The sequence below is a fragment of the Oncorhynchus mykiss genome, chromosome 10 (genome assembly GCF_013265735.2).
Source record: "Oncorhynchus mykiss isolate Arlee chromosome 10, USDA_OmykA_1.1, whole genome shotgun sequence".
Classification (NCBI taxonomy): domain Eukaryota; kingdom Metazoa; phylum Chordata; class Actinopteri; order Salmoniformes; family Salmonidae; genus Oncorhynchus; species Oncorhynchus mykiss.
In genome coordinates, this window is record NC_048574.1 from 9,069,049 (window position 1) to 9,095,053 (window position 26,005).

The window sequence follows — 26,005 nt, forward strand, 5'->3', positions numbered from 1 at the left end:
ACCGTAATACCCTGTATATAGCCTCCACATTGACTCTGTACCGTAATACCCTGTATATAGCCTCCACATTGACTCTGTACCGTAATACCCTGTATATAGCCTCCACATTGACTCTGTACCGTAATACCCTGTATATAGCCTCCACATTGACTCTGTACCGGTACCCCCTCTATATAGCCTCCACATTGACTCTGTACCGTAATACCCTGTATATAGCCTCCACATTGACTCTGTACCGTAATACCCTGTATATAGCCTCCACATTGACTCTGTACCGTAATACCCTGTATATAGTCTCCACATTGACTCTGTACCGTAATACCCTGTATATAGCCTCCACATTGACTCTGTACCGTAATACCCTGTATATAGTCTCCACATTGACTCTGTACCGTAATACCCTGTATATAGCCTCCACATTGACTCTGTACCGTAATACCCTGTATATAGCCTCCACATTGACTCTGTACCGTAATACCCTGTATATAGCCTCCACATTGACTCTGTACCGTAATACCCTGTATATAGCCTCCACATTGACTCTGTACCGTAATACCCTGTATATAGCCTCCACATTGACTCTGTACCGTAATACCCTGTATATAGCCTCCACATTGACTCTGTACCGTAATACCCTGTATATAGCCTCCACATTGACTCTGTACCGTAATACCCTGTATATAGCCTCCACATTGACTCTGTACCGTAATACCCTGTATATAGCCTCCACATTGACTCTGTACCGTAATACCCTGTATATAGCCTCCACATTGACTCTGTACCGTAATACCCTGTATATAGCCTCCACATTGACTCTGTACCGTAATACCCTGTATATAGCCTCCACATTGACTCTGTACCGTAATACCCTGTATATAGCCTCCACATTGACTCTGTACCGTAATACCCTGTATATAGTCGCCACACTGACTCTGTACCGTAATACCCTGTATATAGCCTCCACATTGACTCTGTACCGTAATACCCTGTATATAGCCTCCACATTGACTCTGTACCGTAATACCCTGTATATAGCTTCCACATTGACTCTGTACCGTAATACCCTGTATATAGCCTCCACATTGACTCTGTACCGTAATACCCTGTATATAGCCTCCACATTGACTCTGTACCGTAATACCCTGTATATAGCCTCCACATTGACTCTGTACCGTAATACCCTGTATATAGCCTCCACATTGACTCTGTACCGTAATACCCTGTATATAGCCTCCACATTGACTCTGTACCGTAATACCCTGTATATAGCCTCCACATTGACTCTGTACCGTAATACCCTGTATATAGCCTCCACATTGACTCTGTACCGTAATACCCTGTATATAGCCTCCACATTGACTCTGTACCGTAATACCCTGTATATAGCCTCCACATTGACTCTGTACCGTAATACCCTGTATATAGCCTCCACATTGACTCTGTACCGTAATACCCTGTATATAGTCGCCACACTGACTCTGTACCGTAATACCCTGTATATAGCCTCCACATTGACTCTGTACCGTAATACCCTGTATATAGCCTCCACATTGACTCTGTACCGTAATACCCTGTATATAGCCTCCACATTGACTCTGTACCGTAATACCCTGTATATAGCCTCCACATTGACTCTGTACCGTAATACCCTGTATATAGCCTCCACATTGACTCTGTACCGTAATACCCTGTATATAGCCTCCACATTGACTCTGTACCGTAATACCCTGTATATAGCCTCCACATTGACTCTGTACCGTAATACCCTGTATATAGCCTCCACATTGACTCTGTACCGTAATACCCTGTATATAGCCTCCACATTGACTCTGTACCGTAATACCCTGTATATAGCCTCCACATTGACTCTGTACCGTAATACCCTGTATATAGCCTCCACATTGACTCTGTACCGTAATACCCTGTATATAGCCTCCACATTGACTCTGTACCGTAATACCCTGTATATAGCCTTGCTTGTTATTTACTGCTGCTCTTAAATTATTTCCTACTTTTTATTTTTCTTAGAACTGCATTGTTAAGGGCTTGTAAGTAAGTATTTTACAGTAAGGTTTACACCTGTTGTATTTAATAAAGTTTGTTTTGATTTAGTACGATATTCCTATTAAATGATTGTCTTGGGTTATGTATTACTGCGTGGCCTTTCTGCTCTTAGAGGGGCCGTGTTTCTGGAAATGGGAGTGTAACATTTCTTCACGCTGTGTTTTGCATTAGGCCTAAGTGTGGAAAAGAGTCAGACAGATATAATCAGAGCAGATTAGAGGAGTTTAGTAAACAGCAAAATGCAGCAACTAGAGGCTAATTTGGTGAAAATGTGTGTAAATTCCCAGTGTCCCTGCTGTTTAAGTGTCGACATATTCTATTACAAAATGTTTAGGTTATTTGTAAAATATGCTGTACTGCATATTTCAGAGTATTGGATCTCTCATTGGGGCGGCAGGGTAGCCTAGTGGTTAGAGTGTAGGGGCGGCAGGGTAGCCTAGTGGATAGAGTGTTGGACTAGTAACCGGAAGGTTGCAAGTTCAAGCTGACAAGGTACAAATTGAATTATGGCCCGGCATTGATTTGGGGCGGCAGGATGAGGTGGTTACAGTGTAGGGGCGGCAGGATAGCCTAGTGGTTAGAGCGGTGGACTAGTAACCGGAAGGTTACAAGTTCAAACCCCCGAGCTGACAAGGTACAAATCTGTCGTTCTGCTCCTGAACAGGCAGTTAACCCACTGTTCCTCGGCCGTCATTGAAAATAAGAATTTGTTCTTAACCGAGTTAAATAGTTAAATAAAGGTAAAATAAATTGTTCACATACCACATCAACAAAAACTAAGAAAGAACAGTTACCTTTATCACTAGAATTAATTTAGTTCCTTAATTTTGAAAAGTGGTACATTACGATATTTTGGTATACCTACAGTAAATGTAAGTAAATATCTTTTGAATTATAAAAAAAATGTTTAAGGGCAATTCCGCCACTTTGTAACCTCATATTCAATATCTCCAGTGTCGTGCCAGTGTCTACATACAGTAGCAGTCAAAAGTTTGGACACACCTACTCATCAAGAGTGTCTACATATAGTAGCAGTCAAAAGTTTGGACACACCTACTCATCAAGAGTGTCTACATATAGTAGCAGTCAAAAGTTTGGACACACCTACTCATCAAGAGTGTCTACATATAGTAGCAGTCAAAAGTTTGGACACACCTACTCATCAAGAGTGTCTACATATAGTAGCAGTCAAAAGTTTGGACACACCTACTCATCAAGAGTGGTGCAAAGGGTGGCTACTTTGAAGAATCTCAAATATAAAATATATAAACACTTTTTTGGTTACTACATGATTCCATATGTGTTATTTCCTAGTTTTGATGTCTTCACTATTATTCTACAATGCAGAAAATAGTTAAAAAAATAAAGAAAAACCCTTGAATGAGTAGGTGTGTCCCGAACTTTTGGCTGGTACTGTAATGCGAAAAATGGTGCGTTTCTATGATCTGCGGTTAAAAATATTAACAAAACAAAAAATGCACACAAGGTAGGATTAAAAGTAAGAAAAACAGGGATTTTCAAAAACTTACAACACGTTTTTAGCCAAGAGGGAGGAGGGTATTTTCTGGCTCCTCACACCACCACGAACCTCAATAGAAAAATGTTGTAACTTTTGACGATGTCATCAGGTAGAACTTTTTTTTAAAACTTTCTATTTGCATTTTCTCCAAAACATTTTTTTTAAATCGTTATTTTCACATAATAGGCACTGGTATTGTGCTGGAGGTAATGAAAATGCGTTTGAAAAGTGGAGGAATTTCCCTTTTAATATATTTTTTGTTGCTCATTTTTATCAATTAGTACACAATAGTTTCAGTAAGTAATTCAATAAAAGTGGTCACAATAGATTGTATGTATTCTGTTTAGAAATATAATGAAGTGATAATAGCCAGGAAGCCCGTGTTTGGAGGATATATTGGCACGGGTGTTGTTTGGCCCGAGACGTTGTCGAGACAGTAAGGTTTAAACAAATCTCCGTTGTTGAAAACTAAATGTTAGTATAAAAAGACATGTGAAATAATGTCTAGATGTTTTTTTATAATGAAGATAAAGTTTATAACTTCCTTGCCTGGGCTGATGAGGCAGTGGATTGCTCAGTCAGATGGAACAGAGTAAATAGGCATTTTAAACAACATAGATTTAGCCGGTGGTAAATTGTGGAATAGACCCCGGCTGGAATGCGGTTCTAACCAATCAGAATTCAGGATTAGACCTACTCGTTTTATAATTAGGCTCATAGAAAAGACAGGACGAAGCACCGTAATATAAAGGTTTCTGTATTTTATTGACTCAATCATGGCACTCAAACATCCAAAAAGTGCATATTGAAATATTCAAAAACAACAACAAAAATTACCTCCTGTTATTCACATATTTAGTTTATATATGTAAATTGGTATGTTTCTGAAATAAATAAGCAAATAATCTTTCAATTTATCTCATGCCACTTTTTACTCATCACATGCAATAAAATCTATCAAAGTCAGCAAGGTGGTTAAAATAACATAGATAGATTTTTCCATGGTATCAAATGTCAATACTTATAGGTATCACCAAGCGGCATGTCTACGGCATGGAAAAAACATTTCACCACAGTCTTATGGAAGTTGATGGCCTGGCACTGCAGTATAAAAGGCTTTAATATGATTCTATGCTTCCCATCCTGTTTGGGAGTCGGAAATCCATAGTTTTTGACTACACACAATTAGCCCAGATTGTTAAGACATGCAGTCACATGAATTTACAATGTAGACATTGTGCCGTTATGTTCTTTATGGAAAGGAACATAGGAGTATTTTTGGGGGGGGGTTTTGAGAGGTATGAAAGATCTGTTGAGATTTCCTTATCATCAATTGTATTGAGATTTCAAACACATCTCCTTTGTCAAGTGGGCTTTTCCTTTTGCCATTGTTCTGGATAGAAGAAAAAAAAAAAAACATTTTAATTTCCTGTTGTTTTCCGTTCTGGTATCTCTATCCCGTGTTGATTCTTATAATGAATCCTGCCGTCGTTTTATGTAGATGTTCTTGTATGTAGAGCACATGCAGCTCACATCCTGCTGTCATTTTATATCGAGGTTGTGTGTAAAGCACATGCAGCTCACATTCTATATCGTAATAGGATACTGGAATTGTCTACAAATCATTCTAACGTGCTGTTTTGTCATTTAATTTTCCCTCCATCTGCACACATCGTGTCGTTTCAGTCTTCTTTACTTTTCTTGTAAAATCACCTCACCGAGGGTAACATTTTGACCAACAACCACCAAGAAGCTAAAATAATGAAATGGGATAATGAACCATTTTTTCCTTCGTATTGCATTTGTATTTTCTTGCCCGTATGTATGCCTAGGGCTTTACAATTATGGACCGAGTCCCTTGGAGTTATGACAGCACTCTACTCCTCTAATTCATGACATATCCCATCACTGTGTGTGTTAAAGTTGGATGACTTTTGGTTTGTGCTCCTAAATTCTACATAATATTGTTCTAGCAGATTTTTAATTCCCATGGTCATATTTAAATGCATAGTACACCTTCCTTATTGCGGCAGTGTTGCATCTCTCCTAAACAAATTATAAACGTGGCCTTCAAAACATACGTACTGTCCTTGAAGCCTTCCTACCCTGTCTTTCAGCCCTGCTTCTGGCCTATCCACAGTGCCGGCTGTGTGCACTTGGTTTGTGTTGTTAGCTAATCCATGCTACAGCATTCGCACCTTGTGACCGCTCCGTCACTCGTCCAGAGGCCGTCTGATTCTCAGGTGTCATGGGGGGGGGGGGGGGGGGGGGGAGATAGGAGGAGAAGGAAGGTAATGGAATCGGCACTGAATGTGTGCCTGTTGGTACCTGTCTGTCTCTCCACACACCAACTCTCTGGGAAGGTTTAGCAAGAACTGCATGTGAGCAGTAGGTGACGCATTAGCTACTCCTGGAAAGAGCCATGCTGTGAGTATATTAACGCTACCAATTCATTATTCATCTGTTGTTTTTTTTCTCTCCCCTTTTGCTATTTCGGGTGTCTTTGCATTTGAATAAAAAAATAAATAATAATCCAACAAGGAAATCACAAGAGGTTTGTGTGGCGTGTTGAATGTTTGATCACTCCATTCTCTGTACCTCGTCGTTACCGATGGAAAATCCATGTTTTCTGGTCTTTAAGCGTTTGAATAAATGGTATTAATGTCACAGATTGTGTCTCTGGCGATGAGTGTAATTTCTCGTCTCCCTGACTGTTGTCACTGAATAGTTCTAACTGTCTAATTAGTGGAGATGAGTGGCTGAGGCAGAGATATGCTGTGCTCGGAATATTTAAACCCCCCCCCCCTCCCCCACCTCATTTGCACTACTGTACCTCAATCTCTGCTTTTTAATTAAATCCCCATGAAAACATTAGATCAAGGGGAGAGGGCACGTCCAGATCCTCAGGTACGGGTATGATCTACGGCTTCTCAAGTATTTCTGCTCCCTGATCTGACTCAGTGTGGTGTTGCTGTGGGTCTGTTACACCACCCATCCTATCGCTCTGGAAACGCCCAACAGAATTGTCAACATACAGTTTATTCACTGAACAGAAGTCATCGGAAAAACTAAATTTAACCGACCTCGTTTAATCCTGCCATTCTCTCTCATCATAGGCTACTAGCAGTGGAAGATAATGCAGTCTGGACACCCACAGCTGAACCACGGGACTTTTAATATCCATTACACTGTGCTTATCAATTTGCAGCCCAAGCCAAATGTTAACCCATTCAGGCAGGCATCCACCACACGTTGAGGCGCTGAGTGCTGTGATGAGTGCACACTTACCCTTGGGCTTGTTTCAATTGAGACATTTTCACCTGTCTTTGGTGTGTGTGAAGAGGTCGATAGGAGAAACTAACAAAAGAGTGGAAGACAGAAGCATGCCCCCTCTCCAATCATGCCACCACATTTATTTTTAAGCAACTTGAGTCACAGTAAAAAAAAAATTGAAAAATTGTAATTTCTATGACCTGCTTTCTCGGGGCTACTCCTGCCGTGTGAACATTGTGTCTTTTATGTTGGTGGGGGGGGGGGGGGGGGGTTTAAATATTCCGAGCACAGCATATCTCTGCCTCAGCCACTCATCTCCACTAATTAGACAGTTAGAACTATTCAGTGACAACAGTCAGGGAGACGAGAAATTGCACTCATGACCAGAGACACAATCTGTGACATTAATACCATTTATTCAAACATTTATGCTTTTACTCGTATTGTTTTTTCCAAGGTTCCCACCGCCCATGCTGGTGAAATTTATTTGAATCCTTGTCATTCTAGCCCGTAGTCTGCAAAGCTGAGCTGCAGTAATTTCAACATCGCCATGCACCACTAACAACAACGTGTGGAAGAAGCTGTTGTGTGGGGCGTTTCCATTTCACCCTGCATTGCCTCTGAACTGTAATTACTTTGAGCCTTTTTGGTCCCTTTTAGCTTACTGTCTTTTTTTTCTTCTTCTCTCTCTACATGACAGCTGAGTCGGGCTATAAAACACACTCTACACCTGGGTCATTATCGCAAACAAGCTATGTAGCCTGGACTCCTAACGGTTGGGCAAATAAATAGGCATATAGGTCATTTCAAGTTCAAACTGAGTTCCGTCCTTTTGTAAGCAAATTGCCGTGAACATTCAGCCGGCTTTTTATTCAGAAATAATACACAAAAAACAACAAACCATGAAGTGGGCTCTCGTCCCAGGGTTTATTGTTGTTGTTGTTGTCTTTCACATAATGTAGGTTTGCACAGTTAATTAGAATTCAACTATTCATCGTGAAATGATCGGAGAAGAGAAAACATTGAAATAAAAAACACATTTAGAAAATGGAAGATGGAGGGGGAATGAATGTCATGTTTATGGTTGGGATGAATACAGCACAGTGCTGTTTCACTTCTCAACAGTTGTTACATTGAATGGGCTTTATGATGCAGGCTGAGATGCGAAGGGAAGCTGTGTACTGTCACGTCCTGACCATAGAGAGTCCTTATTTTCTATGGTGGAGTAGGTCAGGGCGTGACTGGGGGTTGATTCATTTTATTTATTTCTATGTGGTGTTCTAAGTTTATTCTCTTTGTTGGTGATTTGTATGATTCCCAATTAGAGGCAGCTGGTAATCGTTGTCTCTAATTGGGGATCATATTTAAGTAGTTATTTTTCCCTCCTGTGTTTTGTGGGATATTTTTTATGTGTAGGTGCATGTTAGCACTCCATTGTTGTGCGCCAGGGTAGCCTAGTGGTTAGAGTGTAGAGGCGGCAGGTAGCCTAGTGGTTAGAGTGTAGAGGTGGCAGGGTAGCCTAGTGGTTAGAGTGTAGAGGCGGCAGGGTTGCCTAGTGGTTAGAGCGCTGGACTAGTAACCGGAAGGTTGCAAGTTCAAACCCCTGAGCTGACAAGGTACAAATCTGTCGTTCTGCCCCTGAACAGGCAGTTAACCCACTGTTCCTAGGCCGTCATTGAAAGTAAGAATTTGTTCTTAACTGACATGCCAAGTTAAATAAAGGTAATAAAAAATTGTCACGTTTAGTCTTTATTGTTTTGTTATGTGGTTCACTTCAACGACGGTCCACAGTCTGGAACCTCCAACGACGGTCCACAGTCCGGAACCTCCAACGACGGTCCACAGTCCGGAACCTCCAACGACGGTCCACAGTCCGGAACCTCCAACGACGGTCCACAGTCTGGAACCTCCAACGACGGTCCACAGTCCGGAACCTCCAGCGACGGTCCTAGTGTGCTTCCAACGAACGTGACAGAACGCTTCCTTTGTCTCTACAGGGGCTGGGAGACAAAGGAAACAAAACAATTTTTAAATTTTTACTAGGATACGACCTACTGATATAAATCTTTGTTTTTAAATTAAAACATATTTTTTTACCCCTCAATAATTCTGCATTTTGGTAAAAAAAAACATATTCATTACAATATCCCCCTCTTTCATTTGAGAAAATGTAATTTTTTTATGATACATACCAAGAAAACGGACACACTCCATTTCAATTTCTGTATAGCGACGAGCTGCCTCTCAATCAGAAAAGCAATTAACCTTTCTGAAGTTTCTTAATTCTATATCCATAGAGTGGTAATTACCAACATGGCTGCATGTTATTCAGTTTGTATCCTCGTTTACTAAATGTTTGTTTTCCTCTCTTGCTTCTCATACCACATTGTTTTGTTTGTAATTGGAATGATTGTCTTCCAGGCTGAAAGAAAAAAGGTCAAATGTTCTGTTTTGAGTGATAGGTTGAGTAAGTGCACTTGTTCTGCCTGGCTCATATGCTGCTTTATGTTCATGTCTTTATGCTGCAGGATTAAGTCACCATGTCGTCCATTCTGAAAAAGCTGTTGCTCCCACCACTAAAGCAGCAGAGCGGCTAGGTGCCCCGCCAGTCCTCTACTGTGCAACACAACTGAGTTTTTTTTTAAGATGGAGCTTATTGTTTAAATAGGTATAAAGACAGTGGCCTGTGGTGTTTCACCTGTTGTACCGAGCCACAGCTGATCCTTTGTGGATGGACCGGCTGTGGCATTAAAGAGAAGTACGGGGCCTTTTTATTAGACTCTATTAAAACGCAATACAGGGGACTACTAAAGGCCAGCGCGCTGCTGAACGCTGTAATCTGCCTATTACAGTAGTGACTTTGACAACCCCGCTGCTCAGATCTCCTCTGTATTAAACAGATATGGAGGTGACCATTGTGTCTGTGGGATTCCACTGGTTCACACAGGGGTGTAAGTTCCTCGGGGTTAGAAACCGGAGCCTCCAACGGCAACGGCCCTTTTTGTGTGACCACAGACCTGTAAAAGGAAACTGCACAGGCCCATTGAGGGTTGGTAGACAACCTCCCTGGCTGTCGGCTCGATTTGGAGCCTGAACGGCAGTTTGCAGGGTGAAAACGATGATAAAAGGCGTAGGATCTGAGCACGGCCAAGGTTATCAGAACACATTAAAGCGCTAGTCCCAGAATGTCATTGTGTTTAGCCGGAGCTGCAGTGTGGAGTGGTGCATTTGATGACCAGGTCACAGTATAATCCACTGCTATTGTGCAGCTCAGATTGTTCCAAAGCTCCCAGCGTCCCTGCAGTCCAAACCCAGCTTTTGTGAAGTGTGGGTTTTGTATCGCTGTTTTTTTTTATGCTGTTCTTACACAGTGTGGTGCGGGAGATTACACACCCTGGCCCTCCAAACCAGAGCTGATCACATCCCCTCTTTCATCTATCAGCTCCTCTTTTTCACAATACATTTTGTGTGAAGGGCCTCTCCTTTTCTTAGCTCAAACTGTCACTTCCTGGTGTGAGGCTGATTCTTCCACTACTTATCAGTTCCATACTGTATATGTAAGAGAGTAGGCCCACTGTATGTGTGTGTGTGTGTGTGTGTGTGTGTGTGTGTGTGTGTGTGTGTGTGTGTGTGTGTGTGTGTGTGTGTGTGTGTGTGTGTGTGTGTGTGTGTGTGTGTGTGTGTGTGTCCACACAGTAGGATTTGCCTTTAGATCAGTCAGTAAGACTGTTATGGCATTATGGAAGATGTAAACAAATGTCCTTTCTTTTTCCTCTTAGCAGAATATGTCCATTTATTTATCTAGCCACTGTTTGATCAAGGCTATTTCCTGTATGTCCATCATGCACTGCACGCTGTACAGGATGAGTGGGGGCACTAAGTTTTTTAAATATATTTATTTATTCTGTATCATATCTGTAGATTGAAATTAGAATTGTCCAAATATTTCTTTGTAGACTTTAATAATTAGTGATATTTTCTAATAGCACTTCATTAATTTGGAGATATTTAGATCTCATTTGCCAAAATATGAAGTTTTACCTACTTTCATTATCTTTTAATTAAATGGTATGATTTAGGGTTGCTACAAAAATGCAGAAAAATATTTTAATTGCATTATTTGATTAAAAGTTTAAAAGTAGAGGAAATATTTTTGATTGCATTTATTTGAATAGTTTTAGTCACACAATTAAAATGTTTAACTTTCACAAAGTTAATTCACAGCTTTCAATTGTCATGTTTCCCTTTATTAGTTGCACATGGAGAAGGGCTTTACATAGCAGTATTACAGATAAGCTTTGTTTCTTTGTAAGCTCTTCATGCATTTGATGTTTATTATCAGGCCTTCTCTCTCTGCCTTTTTGTCAGCAAACATTGTATTGAGTTGCAATATGATAAACATTGTATTGAGTTGCAATATGATAAACATTGTATTGAGTTACAATGTGATAAACTTTGTATTGAGTTACAATATGATAAACATTGTATTGAGTTACAATGTGATAAACATTGTATTGAGTTACAATATGATAAACATTGTATTGAGTTACAATATGATAAACATTGTATTGAATTACAATATGATAAACATTGTATTGAGTTACAATGTGATAAACATTGTATTGAGTTACAATATGATAAACATTGTATTGAGTTACAATATGATAAACATTGTATTGAGTTGCAATATGATAAACATTGTATTGAATTACAATATGATAAACATTGTATTGAGTTACAATATGATAAACATTGTATTGAGTTACAATATGATAAACATTGTATTGAGTTACAATGTGATAACCTTTGTATTGAGTTACAATGTGATTTGGTCACTCTAAATTGGATTTAGTCTGTGATTTGCTCTGTAAAATATTGTACTTTATAAGTGTACCGTTTAAAAACAAATGTTTAGGTGTTTTCTTATTTGGATCTGACCGTGCTCTCTTATAGCAACTTGTAACACGATATGAAAAACGTTCCATACGAAACACAACATTCAGACATGCATCACTGTCAATGGAAGCCTTCATTAAATCAGTCAAAACAGGCTGGGGAGTTTTTCAATCTCTGCGCTAGTACACCATTCCGGTCAATCAACGAGCCCTAATTGGTTCCTGTGTTCTCTTTCAGGTCCTCCGAACCACCATCACAGTCAGTCTCTGCGGCCGCCGCTCCCTCCTCCTCACAACCACCACCAGTCGTCTGCAAGCTCCCTGAACCCCAACACCCTGGCCAGCCGTCGCGGCCCAGCCCACGCCCCCTCGGTGGCCCCCGGGGAGGGTCCCTCCACACCAGAGTCAGTCCAGCTTCAGGACAGCTGGGCGCTGAACAGCAGCGTTCCTCTGGAGACCAGGTCAGTTTACCTGTCACCCTGTCTTTCCTGGCCACCTGCCATGATGTTTGGACACCTTCCCTGTTTAGAGGGAGAGGAAAGCATTCTGTTTCCTATCAGTTCCTTGTACTGTTCAGTTGGTTGGACTTAAACCTTGGACTTAAAGCCTCTGGTCAGGTTTGTGGGAGCCTAGCTGGTAGAGCTCTCAACCCAACATCCCATCCTGCCATTGCCCATCTTCACACGGTGCCCCACAGTCCTGCCCCACAGTCCTGCCCGCTGCTCTCCCTCTGTCACGCGGTGCCCCACAGTCCTGCCCGCTGCTCTCCCTCTGTCACGCGGTGCCCCACAGTCCTGCCCGCTGCTCTCCCTCTGTCACGCGGTGCCCCACAGTCCTGCCCGCCGCTCTCCCTCTGTCACGCGGTGCCCCACAGTCCTGCCCGCTGCTCTCCCTCTGTCACGCGGTGCCCCACAGTCCTGCCCGCCGCTCTCCCTCTGTCACGCGGTGCCCCACAGTCCTGCCCCACAGTCCTGCCCGCTGCTCTCCCTCTGTCACGCGGTGCCCCACAGTCCTGCCCGCTGCTCTCCCTCTGGGGTTCTGGGACATAGAAGTTAGTGCCGTCCTCTCTCCCTCTGTTCTGTCTTTTGTCTGGTGTGTGGTTGCCGTGGTGTGTGGTTGCCGTGGTGTGTGGTTGCCGGGCTTGTGCTGGGCTGTGGGTCACTCCTCGATGTTCCCAAATCACACCTCAAACACGATACGTGCACAATTCATGAGGTCGGGGCAACAGGGCTCGTCTCTGAGATGTTTTATTCATGGGGAGCACCGGCACAGTTCCTGCTATGCTATGCCTGCTACCACCGTGCGCCTCTACCTACCTGCTCCCTCCTCTCCAAAATGGAGCCTGGCGCCTCTACCTACCCGCTCCCTCCTCTCCAAAATGGAGCCTGGCACCTCTACCTACCCGCTCCCTCCTCTTCAAAATGGAGCCTGGCGCCTGAGTCACAGCCAGAATGCCTCCACAAAGAAAGGAAAGCTGTAAAAAAATAATAATAAATAATGTTTTACACAGTATAGATAATGATAAATGTTTCTAAATTTCATCATGTTTTCTGAGTTGCACCAGAATAATGAGTTACTGCTCAGGATTGTGGACTTCAATTCCTGGTTTGGTGTACTACTGTTGCAGCATGAGTTGTGTTCTGCTGCTTTTCAGGTTTTTAGGCCATATATTTCCCCAAACGTCTCCAGTATGCTGGTTTGTTAGCTGGTTTGTTAGGATTTATGACCCTCCTTTTTTTAGAGTGGACCGACAGCACATCATTACTCTCCAATCTCCTCTTCCTACGCAGTGTTTCTCCTAGGAGTTTTTTCAGCAAAGGTGGGTGGAAGGGAGGGGTGGTTGGTTGGTTGCTCTTTGCTGAGGAGATATTTTGTTTGTAGAACGAATGTGTAATGGTCAATTCAGGTGACTTAAAAAAAAAATACATTCTACTCCAAAATGCATGAAAATACAATTATGTTGACACCATCGGAAATATGGTATCCATGAGTTCATTTGACTCTGGGTAAGTAGAAAAGGGGCTTAGTTGCAAAAAATCGTACACTATCCCTTTAAAAGTGTGTCTCGGCAGAATGCAAACATGCAAAGAACACACACAAAACAGTACAGCAACACTGCATCTTTCCCCACACTACGGCCTCCTTGCCCTTCTCTCGTCCCCCACCTTCTCCCGTCCCCCACCTTCTCCCGTCCCCCACCTTCTCCCGTCCCCCACCTTCTCCCGTCCCCCACCTCTCTCTTCCCGTCTCCCCTCTCCCCCTGCCACCTCAGTGCCTGTTCTCAGCAGGCAGATTAATATAGCTTCTGTCTGGGCATATGGGCCTGACCTCACACACACTTCAGTTCATATTTCTTTGTCTTTCAGATGCCCCTCCCTGTCTAGGGCGTCTTGCAGCGCTAGCACTTTTACTTAGTTTCGCCCATTAATACGGCTTCCTCTTTACAGTCTCCCTCGCAGGAACAGAACAGCATTTCAGCTGGGGCCTGACCCTTTACCCGACGACCTGGGACCACCAGCCACGCTGTCCATCATACTGCCACGGAGATAATAGAACGCATACAGTACATTCACGCGTCTTGTGTTCGGCTTAGAAAAGCTTCTTTCTTTTTTGTTGCAATTGGAACAAATCATCTGTATAAGCTTACCGTTATTGTACACGACTACAGTAGAAACATAGTGTACTGTCTTCCCCTCCTACTCTAGTCTTTATACGCTATGGAACTACAGTAGAAACATAGTGTACTGTCATTCCCTCCTACTCTAGTCTTTATACGCTATGGAACTACAGTAGAAACATAGTGTACTGTCATTCCCTCCTACTCTAGTCTTTATACGCTATGGAACTACAGTAGAAACATAGTGTACTGTCATTCCCTCCTACTCTAGTCTTTATACGCTATGGAACTACAGTAGAAACATAGTGTACTGTCATTCCCTCCTACTCTAGTCTTTATACGCTATGGAACTACAGTAGAAACATAGTGTACTGTCATTCCCTCCTACTCTAGTCTTTATACGCTATGGAACTACAGTAGAAACATAGTGTACTGTCATTCCCTCCTACTCTAGTCTTTATACGCTATGGAACTACAGTAGAAACATAGTGTACTGTCTTGTCATTCCCTCCTGCTGTAGTCTTTATACGCTATGGAACTACAGTAGAAACATAGTGTACTGTCATCCCCTCCTACTCTAGTCTTTATACGCTATGGAACTACAGTAGAAACATAGTGTACTGTCTTCCCCTCCTGCTGTAGTCTTTATACGCTATGGAACTACAGTAGAAACATAGTGTACTGTCTTGTCATTCCCTCCTGCTGTAGTCTTTATACGCTATGGAACTACAGTAGAAACATAGTGTACTGTCATCCCCTCCTACTCTAGTCTTTATACGCTATGGAACTACAGTAGAAACATAGTGTACTGTCTTCCCCTCCTACTCTAGTCTTTATACGCTATGGAACTACAGTAGAAAGATAGTGTACTGTCATTCCCTCCTACTCTAGTCTTTATACACTATGGAACTACAGTAGAAACATAGTGTACTGTCTTGTCATTTCCTCCTACTGTAGTCTTTATACGCTATGGAACTACAGTAGAAAGATAGTGTACTGTCATTCCCTCCTACTCTAGTCTTTATACGCTATGGAACTACAGTAGAAACATAGTGTACTGTCTTGTCATTTCCTCCTACTGTAGTCTTTATACGCTATGGAACTACAGTAGAAAGATAGTGTACTGTCATTCCCTCCTACTCTAGTCTTTATACGCTATGGAACTACAGTAGAAACATAGTGTACTGTCTTGTCATTCCCTCCTGCTGTAGTCTTTATACGCTACGGAACTACAGTTCAGGAATGAGCAGCAAAAGTATTCAGGGTGACATCGATGTTATCCATAAAATATCAATTTGGGGATACTTCAATTCCCATGCGTGGCTCTGTAAATTGTACTTAATTTACCCATTCGTTTAGAGGAATATAGGCCTACTGTATATAGGATGTGGTCTATGAATAGACGGATCGTACCAAGTTTCTTTTTCCCATAACTTCTGTCTTACTCCAGGGCACAGTCTCACCACATTTCAGAAATGAAATAATAAAATCTCCATTACTGAGAGGTGAGCTGAGTCACTGCCCGCTCCGCTCTCTCCCTGTCTCCCCATGGTCTTGTTTGAGACGCCTGGACCATTCCTCTCTCTCTCTCTCTCACTCTTTCTCTCTCTCTCTCTCTCTCTCTCTCTCTCTTAACTCTTTTCTCTCTATCTCTATCTCCAGATTGAATGTGCTCCTCCAGCAGTCGATTTCTGCTGAGGAGCCCTGAGGAGCCCAATTAAACTGGGTGTAGTGAGTAGCAACCACGTCTGCAATGGTGCTGCAGGTCTATTGGTGTTTCTCCTATATTCTCAACAACAGAATGCATAGCATGCACTTAGTCAATTTGCAAAGACATTTGTTGTTAGCCTCATCTGGCATGTATGAGCCCCCTCTTCCCCTCGTGGTCTTCTGTAGCTCAGTTGGTAGAGCATAGTGCTTGCTCTGCCAAGATAGTGGGTTCAATTCCTAGGACCACCCACACTTAAAGTGTATGCACACATGACTGTTAGTCACTTTGGATTAAAGCATCTGCGAACTGGCATATACAATTATTACTAGTATGGCTATAAAACAACGCTCAAAGTCTGCTCACAACGTAGTATAAAAGCTCATTGAGATGTTTAATATTTTATGGCTCATGCAATATGAAGACCAAGCCATGGATTATTGTGGTATTATTGTGGTATTATTATAGTATTATTATAGTATTATTGTGGTATTATTGTGGTATTATTATAGTATTGTTATGGTATTATTGTGGTGTTATTGTGGTGTTATTGTGGTATTATTATAGTATTATTATAGTATTATTATGGTATTATTATGGTATTATTGTGGTATTATTGTGGTATTGTGGTATTATTATGGTATTATTGTGGTATTATTGTGGTATTATTATGGTATTATTGTGGTATTGTGGTATTGTAGTGTTGTTGTGGTATTATGGTGGTATTATTGTGGTATTATTATGGTATTATTGTGGTATTGTGGTATTATTGTGGTATTGTGGTGTTGTTGTGGTATTATTGCGGTATTATTATAGTATTATTATGGTATTATTGTGGTATTATTGTGGTATAATTGTGGTATTGTGGTGTTGTTGTGGTATTATTGCGGTATTATTATAGTATTATTATGGTATTATTGTGGTATTATTGTGGTATAATTGTGGTATTGTGGTGTTGTTGTGGTATTATTGCGGTATTATTATGGTATTATTGTGGTATTATTGTGGTATTGTGGTATTATTATGGTATTATTGTGGTATTATTGTGGTATTGTGGTATTGTAGTGTTGTTGTGGTATTATGGTGGTATTATTGTGGTATTATTATGGTATTATTGTGGTATTAGTGCGGTATTATTATAGTATTATTATGGTATTATTGTGGTATTATTGTGGTGTTATTGTGGTATAATTGTGGTATTGTGGTATTGTAGTGTTGTTGTGGTATTATGGTGGTATTATTGTGGTATTATTATGGTATTATTGTGGTATTGTGGTATTGTGGTGTTGTTGTGGTATTATTGTGGTATTATTGTGGTATTAGTGCGGTATTATTATAGTATTATTATGGTATTATTGTGGTATTATTGTGGTGTTATTGTGGTATTGTGGTATTGTAGTGTTGTTGTGGTATTATTGTGGTGTTATTGTGGTATTATTGTGGTATTGTGGTATTGTGGTGTTGTTGTGGTATTATTGCGGTATCATTATAGTATTATTATGGTATTATTGTGGTATTGTGGTATTGTGGTATTATTGTGGTGTTGTGGTGTTGTTGTGGTATTATTATAGTATTATTATGGTGTTATTGTGGTATTATTGTGGTGTTGTTGTGGTTATATTGCGGTACATACTGGTAGTGTATTGCCATGTAAATATTTAAAACTTCCACGTTAAATGGTTATGTGTTTGTAGCTTGCTCAATTTCCAAATGGGGGACTAATGTGAAATGTCTTTTTGTTCACTGTTTCAACCCCACTGAGACAGTCTCTCTCTGAGACCCAGTCTCTCTCTCTCTCTCTCTCTGAGACCCAGTCTCTCTCTGAGTCCCAGTCTCTCTCTGAGTCCCAGTCTCTCTCTGAGACCCAGTCTCTCTCTGAGACCCAGTCTCCCTCTCTCTCTCTCTGAGACCCAGTCTCTCTCTGAGACCCAGTCTCTCTCTGAGTCCCAGTCTCTCTCTGAGACCCAGTCTCTCTCTGAGACCCAGTCTCTCTCTCTCTCTCTCTTTCTGAGACCCAGTCTCTCTATCTCTCTTTCTGAGACCCAGTCTCTCTATCTCTCTTTCTGAGACCCAGTCTCTCTCTGAGACCCAGTCTCTCTATCTCTCTTTCTGAGACCCAGTCTCTCTCTGAGTCCCAGTCTCTCTCTGAGACCCAGTCTCTCTCTGATACCCAGTCTGTAAATCTCTTAACTGTGAGCTCAGTCTAGGAGAGACATCACCTGAACTACCCTATATACATTATTTTTTATCTGTGTTCAAATGCCGCATTGTGGTTGGCTGTTGTTGAAGTCTTCAAAGGTTGATTGATTGATTTTATTTGACAGTTTAAAAAAGTACATATCTATCAGGGCCGGGATGATACAAAGAACGCAATACTCGTTAGTACCGTGGCAAGGAAACAAAACAAAAAAAACATATTTCACTTCTTTATGAAAACAAACATTATGTTGTCGTCCAGATTCACATTCATTTATTTCCCAAGCTATAACACACAATATTTTACATACAGCAAGTTTTTAAAGGACCAACGTTTTTAAAGGACCAAATATTGCGATGTTGGTATTGTCGCAGCCCTAATATAGGCGACACGCAGTACATACATTAAAAACTAGTTATGGATAACACAATAAAGTCAGTGACTTATTTCCTTTGTGGTCCCTTATGTTGCATGGTGCAATACATTACATAGAGAAAACTATTGCCAGATCACTAAATCCCTTCTGAAGAGAGTAAACCAAATAACAAACCAGCCCCATTAATAAACCAGCTCCACTAATAAACCAGCCCCACTAATAAACCAGCCCCATTAATAAACCAGCCCCACTAATAAACCAGCTCCACTAATAAACCAGCCCCACAAATAAACCAGCCCCATTAATAAACCAGCCCCATTAATAAACCAGTTCCACTAATAAACCAGCTCCACTAATAAACCAGCCCCAATAATAAACCAGTTCCACTAATAAACCAGTTCCACTAATAAACCAGCCCCATTAATAAACCAGCCCCATTAATAAACCAGTTCCACTAATAAACCAGCTCCACTAATAAACCAGCCCCAATAATAAACCAGTTCCACTAATAAACCAGTTCCACTAATAAACCAGCCCCATTAATAAACCAGACCCACTAATAAACCAGCCCCATTAATAAACCAGTTCCACTAATAAACCAGCTCCACTAATAAACCAGCCCCAATAATAAACCAGTTCCACTAATAAACCAGTTCCACTAATAAACCAGCCCCATTAATAAACCAACCCCACTAATAAACCAGCCCCACTAATAAACCAGCCCCATTAATAAACCAGCCCCATTAATAAACCAGCCCCACTAATAAACCAGCCCCATTAATAACCCAGCCCCATTAATAAACCAGCCCCACTAATAATCCAGCCCCACTAATAAACCAGCCCCACTAATAAACCAGCCCCACTAATAAACAACCCCATTAATAAACCAGCCCCATTAATAAACCAGCCCCATTAATAAACCAGCCCCACTAATAATCCAGCCCCACTAATAAACCAGCCCCACTAATAAACCAGCCCCACTAATAAACCAGCCCCACTAATAAACCAGTTCCACTAATAAACCAGCCCCACTAATAAACCAGCCCCACTAATAAACCAGCCCCACTAATAAACCAGCCCCACTAATAAACCAGCCCCACTAATAAACCAGTTCCACTAATAAACCAGCCCCATTAATAAACCAGCCCCACTAATAAACCAGCCCCACTAATAAACCAGCCCCACTAATAAACCAGCCCCATTAATAAACCAACCCCACTAATAAACCAGCCCCACTAATAAACCAGCCCCACTAATAAACCAGCCCCACTAATAAACCAGCCCCACTAATAAACCAGCCCCACTAATAAACCAGTTCCACTAATAAACCAGCCCCACTAATAAACCAGCCCCACTAATAAACCAGCCCCACTAATAAACCAGCCCCACTAATAAACCAGCCCCACTAATAAACCAGCCCCACTAATAAACCAGTTCCACTAATAAACCAGCCCCATTAATAAACCAGCCCCACTAATAAACCAGCCCCACTAATAAACCAGCCCCACTAATAAACCAGCCCCATTAATAAACCAACCCCACTAATAAACCAGCCCCACTAATAAACCAGCCCCACTAATAAACCAGCCCCACTAATAAACCAGCCCCACTAATAAACCAGCCCCACTAATAAACCAGCTCCACTAATAAACCAGCCCCACTAATAAACCAGCCCCACTAATAAACCAGCTCCACTAATAAACCAGCTCCACTAATAAACCAGCCCCACTAATAAACCAGCCCCACTAATAAACCAGCTCCACTAATAAACCAGCTCCACTAATAAACCAGCCCCACTAATAAACCAGCCGCACTAATAAACCAGCCCACTAATAAACCAGCCCCACTAATAAACCAGCTCCACTGGGGGGTTCAACTGTTGAATATAGCCTCGTTATTGTTATTTTGTCTTAAATGTAAAATTTTTTAATTAAAAATAGTTTCTTAGATTGTTAGGAAAGGGCTCATAAGTAAGCATTTCACAGTAAAGTCTACACCTGTTGTATTCGGTGCATGTGGCAAATTTGATTCGATTTTGAACTCTCAAATCTTTTGACGTTGATTTTATTCGATTAGATTGACTGGCTCTGGCACCTTCGGTGCGGTCAGGATGGTTCAGCGTCTTAACACCTAACTGAGTGGGTTGCAGACAGACCTGCCCCGGCTTGCTTACCATCCTGGAGGTTTTGGTACTGAGAGAGACCGATTGGCAGCTAGAACCTCCAACAGTTCAGCCCTCCGTGCCTCGAATGCCAACCAGGGTTCATTACAACATTTTGCTAAATGTCTCTTGCCCTTGATCGCTTTACCACGATGTCCTGGTATGTGTGGCAGAATACTAATAAGGCTTGACTCCAGTTGAATTCCTGTTCATTATCTGTAAAATCTCCATTTACTTGTTAATTGCTCTGGCTTTTCACACCCTCCCCCAGGATGAGAGAAGTGTTTAATGTAAAAGAGAGACTATTTGCCCTCTTATTTTATTCTGTCTTGGTTTTGTATTGGTCGGTGGTTCTGGTTTAACTGTCTGTGTGGGTATGAACTCCTCTGTGAGTGGCATGTTGTGACCAATTTGCAAACAGGAACAGGAAGGGAAGAAAAGACTTGTACCGTAAACCGCTACTGAAAGGATGATAGAGAAACATTTAGAAACAGTAAATACAAAGACAAAAATACCAAACGTCTCATCTGAAACGGAACAGCGTAGATCTGTCACGTTCTGACCTCTATTTCCTTTGTTTTGTATTTAGTTAGTATGGTCAGGGCGTGAGTTGGGTACTTCACCACTGGGAAAAACCCTTACAATATACCTAGTAGGTGAGATTGGTTTCTTTTTTTTTTTTTTACGTCGTAGGAAAAAAGAAATCAAATCATAATTCATATGCAGCGTTTAATGCTCTCTCTCCCGTGTTAAAATGTGTTTTTCATATTGCGTTGTTATCTAAAGCAATTCACGTTTGAAGGCCTTTTATTATGGGTTCATTACGTCCTGTAAGGCATTTGGTTGGTATTTTCACTGCAGGTCAACTGTCGGCTATAACCTTCATATAATGTACTTAGTCACATTGAAATTGATGATTCAGAACTGAAGGTAATGTGAGGAGGTATGTGAACTGAAGGTAATGTGAGGAGGTATGTGAACTGAAGGTAATGTGAACTGAAGGTAATGTGAACTGAAGGTAATGTGAGGAGGTATGTGAACTGAAGGTAATGTGAGGAGGTATGTGAACTGAAGGTAATGTGAGGAGGTATGTGAACTGAAGGTAATGTGAGGAGGTATGTAAACTGAAGGTAATGTGAGGAGGTATGTGAACTGAAGGTAATGTGAGGAGGTATGTGAACTGAAGGTAATGTGAGGAGGTATGTGAACTGAAGGTAATGTGAGGAGGTATGTGAACTGAAGGTAATGTGAGGAGGTATGTGAACTGAAGGTAATGTGAGGAGGTATGTGAACTGAAGGTAATGTGAGGAGGTATGTGAACTGAAGGTAATGTGAGGAGGTATGTGAACTGAAGGTAATGTGAGGAGGTATGTGAACTGAAGGTAATGTGAGGAGGTATGTGAACTGAAGGTAATGTGAGGAGGTATGTAAACTGAAGGTAATGTGAACTGAAGGTAATGTCAGGAGGTATGTGAACTGAAGGTAATGTGAACAGGTATGTGAACTGAAGGTAATTTGAGGAGGTATGTGAACTGAAGGTAATGTGAGGGGGTATGTGAACTGAAGGTAATGTGAGGAGGTATGTGAACTGAAGGTAATGTGAGGAGGTATGTGAACTGAAGGTAATGTGAGGAGGTATGTGAACTGAAGGTAATGTCAGGAGGTATGTGAACTGAAGGTAATGTGAGGTATGTGAACTGAAGGTAATGTGAGGAGGTATGTGAACTGAATGTTATCTTGGGCTAAAGTGGTATTGTAAAAACTGCTGAATAGCATGTATATTTTATTTCACTATTGACAGATTTGGACCCCACACTGCCCTCTTTGTCACGTCAGGAGAGATAATATGATCTCGTGTATGTTGTGAGAACATTGTGTTGTATGATTCAGATGATAATACCCACACGTAATGAACTGTGATTTATCATCCATCTTCTGTCGTCACTCGATTTAGTACTTGTCAAAGCCATTATACCGTCTCTGTTTTGCTTTGCAAAGCTGTCTCTGACAACGGCTATATAACTAGTACCCTGGTGGATAAAATATGATTGATTTATGGATTAATTTACCTGCCGTCTGCCCTGTTGCAATTAACATGCATCTTGCTGAGAGGATATTCTCTCCACTAACGCAGTGTGATGTGATGGCCGCGGGCAGCGGCCTGCCTGCCTGTCACCATGGTACAATCCATTAATCAGGCAGCTTCGGCGGGCAAGCCAGGCTAAGGGGCAGGACGCTAACCTCCGCCATGTTTTCATTAGTGCACGGACACAGCTGTTAGGAAGGGCTGCTAGGGGAGACGGGTCAGAGGTCCCATTGTCACTCCTTTCCCAGTGTAATACATTCTCAGGTTGCCGCGGTGACACCGCTTTTCACTGTCTTCATCCCCTTTATACTTAGGACTATAGGCAACGATACTCTGAGGCCTGGGCAATGATACTCTGAGGCCTGGGCAATGATACTCTGAGGCCTGGAGAATGATACTCTGAGGCCTGGAGAATGATACTCTGAGGCCTGGACAATGATACTCTGAGGCCTGGGCAATGATACTCTGAGGCCTGGGCAATGACACTCTGGGGCCTGGGCAATGATACTCTGAGGCCTGGAGAATGATACTCTGAGGCCTGGAGAATGATACTCTGAGGCCTGGGGAATGATACTCTGAGGCCTGGAGAATGATACTCTGAGGCCTGGAGAATGATACTCTGAGGCCTGGGCAATGGTACTCTGAGGCCTGGAGAATGATACTCTGAGGCCTGGAGAATGATACTCTGAGGCCTGGAGAATGATACTCTGAGGCCTGGAGAATGATACTCTGAGGCCTGGAGAATGATACTCTGAGGCCTGGAGAATGATACTCTGAGGCCTGGGCAATGATACTCTGAGGCCTGGGCAATGATACTCTGAGGCCTGGGCAATGATACTCTGAGGCCTGAGGAATGATACTCTGAGGCCTGGAGAATGATACTCTGAGGCCTGGGCAATGATACTCTGAGGCCTGGGCAATGATACTCTGAGGCATGGGCAATGATACTCTGAGGCATGGGCAATGATACTCTGAGGCCTGGGGAATGATACTCTGAGGCCTGGAGAATGATACTCTGAGGCCTGGGCAATGGTACTCTGAGGCCTGGAGAATGATACTCTGAGGCCTGGAGAATGATACTCTGAGGCATGGGCAATGATACTCTGAGGCCTGGAGAATGATACTCTGAGGCCTGGAGAATGATACTCTGAGGCCTGGAGAATGATACTCTGAGGCCTGGGCAATGATACTCTGAGGCCTGGGCAATGATACTCTGAGGCCTGGGCAATGATACTCTGAGGCCTGAGGAATGATACTCTGAGGCCTGGAGAATGATACTCTGAGGCCTGGGCAATGATACTCTGAGGCCTGGGCAATGATACTCTGAGGCATGGGCAATGATACTCTGAGGCATGGGCAATGATACTCTGAGGCCTGGGGAATGATACTCTGAGGCCTGGAGAATGATACTCTGAGGCTTGGAGAATGATACTCTGAGGCCTGGAGAATGATACTCTGAGGCCTGGAGAATGATACTCTGAGGCCTGGAGAATGATACTCTGAGGCCTGGAGAATGATACTCTGAGGCCTGGAGAATGATACTCTGAGGCAGTAATGGCCAACTGGAAAGTCAGCATGTGTGCATCGTAGTAGGCTGAAATCATATTGAACACAGCCAAAATGAGGATCAACCCATCAAACACATCAAACCCATCTAACACATCAAACACATCAAACCCATCAAACCCATCAAACCCATCAAATACATACTTGCTGTTATCCATTGAATCACCCCTCACAGTTTCTCTGTTAATATGAGACATATATCCACAGTATATTTACTATATTATGTTCAGAACAAACCATCACTCAAGGTGTTTACTTCACTTTACACAGGTGGGAGATGATTACAGTGAATTGAAGGTTGATTATTAGGTCACATTTCAGAGACCCTGGGATTAGTGGGCTGTGGTGTTGATCTCAGCATCTAGCCATCGTTTGATATTGACTGGTGGGGGAGACAGGCTAGTCAGCCCACTTTATCAGCACTATTCCAGGTGAGGAATGCCGATATACAATCATCATGGCTATGAAAAACAGGCTGTTGCCTTGAGCAGGTTTCACAGTTGACCTTGACTGCCTGTAAAGCCCAACGTTAGACTGATCCCAAATGTAAAGACTGACAGAGACACGTTGAGGTAGGGCCTTGAGTTATGAGATGTACACATGCCTCCTACACTTTGTTTTTGCAACTGACCAGGGTTTTTCCCCCCTCACACAGCCTCACGTTTTCTCTCACTCGATGTCATTCTATTCCTTTCTCACCCCATTAAATTATTTCTGAGCTGACACTGTCATTTGAACCAAACCGGTGAATTAAGAATTGAGTGAGGCTTGACACCTACTTCAAAGGAGCGCTCTTTTCCTTTAAAACCCAGAGTCAATTTAACAAACATCTTTTACATATTTCCTACTTATTTTCTACTAGTTTTTCCCCAGACCTTTCCCATCCTTGGCGTTCACAAGTAGTCAGTGGTCGGTTGAAAGACGAGCTGTGGAGAGCCGTTTAGCGTTACTGTCGGTGTACTCCTGCTAGGATGAATCAGACCCCATGAAGACCTTACCTCAGGAGACGAGACTATTTAATTGGTTGATATCCACCATTAATCTACTCACTGCTTCTCAAACTGAGGAGAGGAGAAGAAACTGTCATCTTTTTGTGTGGAAGTGAATAAATCAAATCAAATTTTATTTGTCACATGCGCCGAATACAACAGGTGTAGTAGAACCTTACAGTGAAATGCTGAATACAACAGGTGTAGTAGAACCTTACAGTGAAATGCTGAATACAACAGGTGTCGTAGACCTTACAGTGAAATGCTGAATACAACAGGTGTCGTAGACCTTACAGTGAAATGCTGAATACAACAGGTGTCGTAGACCTTACAGTGAAATGCTGAATACAACAGGTGTAGTAGACCTTACAGTGAAATGCTGAATACAACAGGTGTAGTAGACCTTACAGTGAAATGCTGAATACAACAGGTGTCGTAGACCTTACAGTGAAATGCTGAATACAACAGGTGTAGTAGACCTTACAGTGAAATGCTGAATACAACAGGTGTAGTAGACCTCACAGTGAAATGCTGAATACAACAGGTGTAGTAGA

At 42.0% G+C, this 26,005-nt stretch overlaps 1 protein-coding gene across 1 annotated transcript in view; it reads left to right on the forward strand.

Moving 5' to 3' along the window:
• LOC110534851 (teneurin-2) overlaps positions 1-26,005 on the forward strand; it is a 146,961-nt gene that overhangs the window by 21,811 nt on the left and 99,145 nt on the right. The window contains exon 3 of the mRNA XM_036989631.1: positions 11,990-12,212. Within this exon, the coding sequence (XP_036845526.1) occupies positions 11,990-12,212 (223 nt within the window). The remainder of the gene's footprint in view (positions 1-11,989; positions 12,213-26,005) is intronic.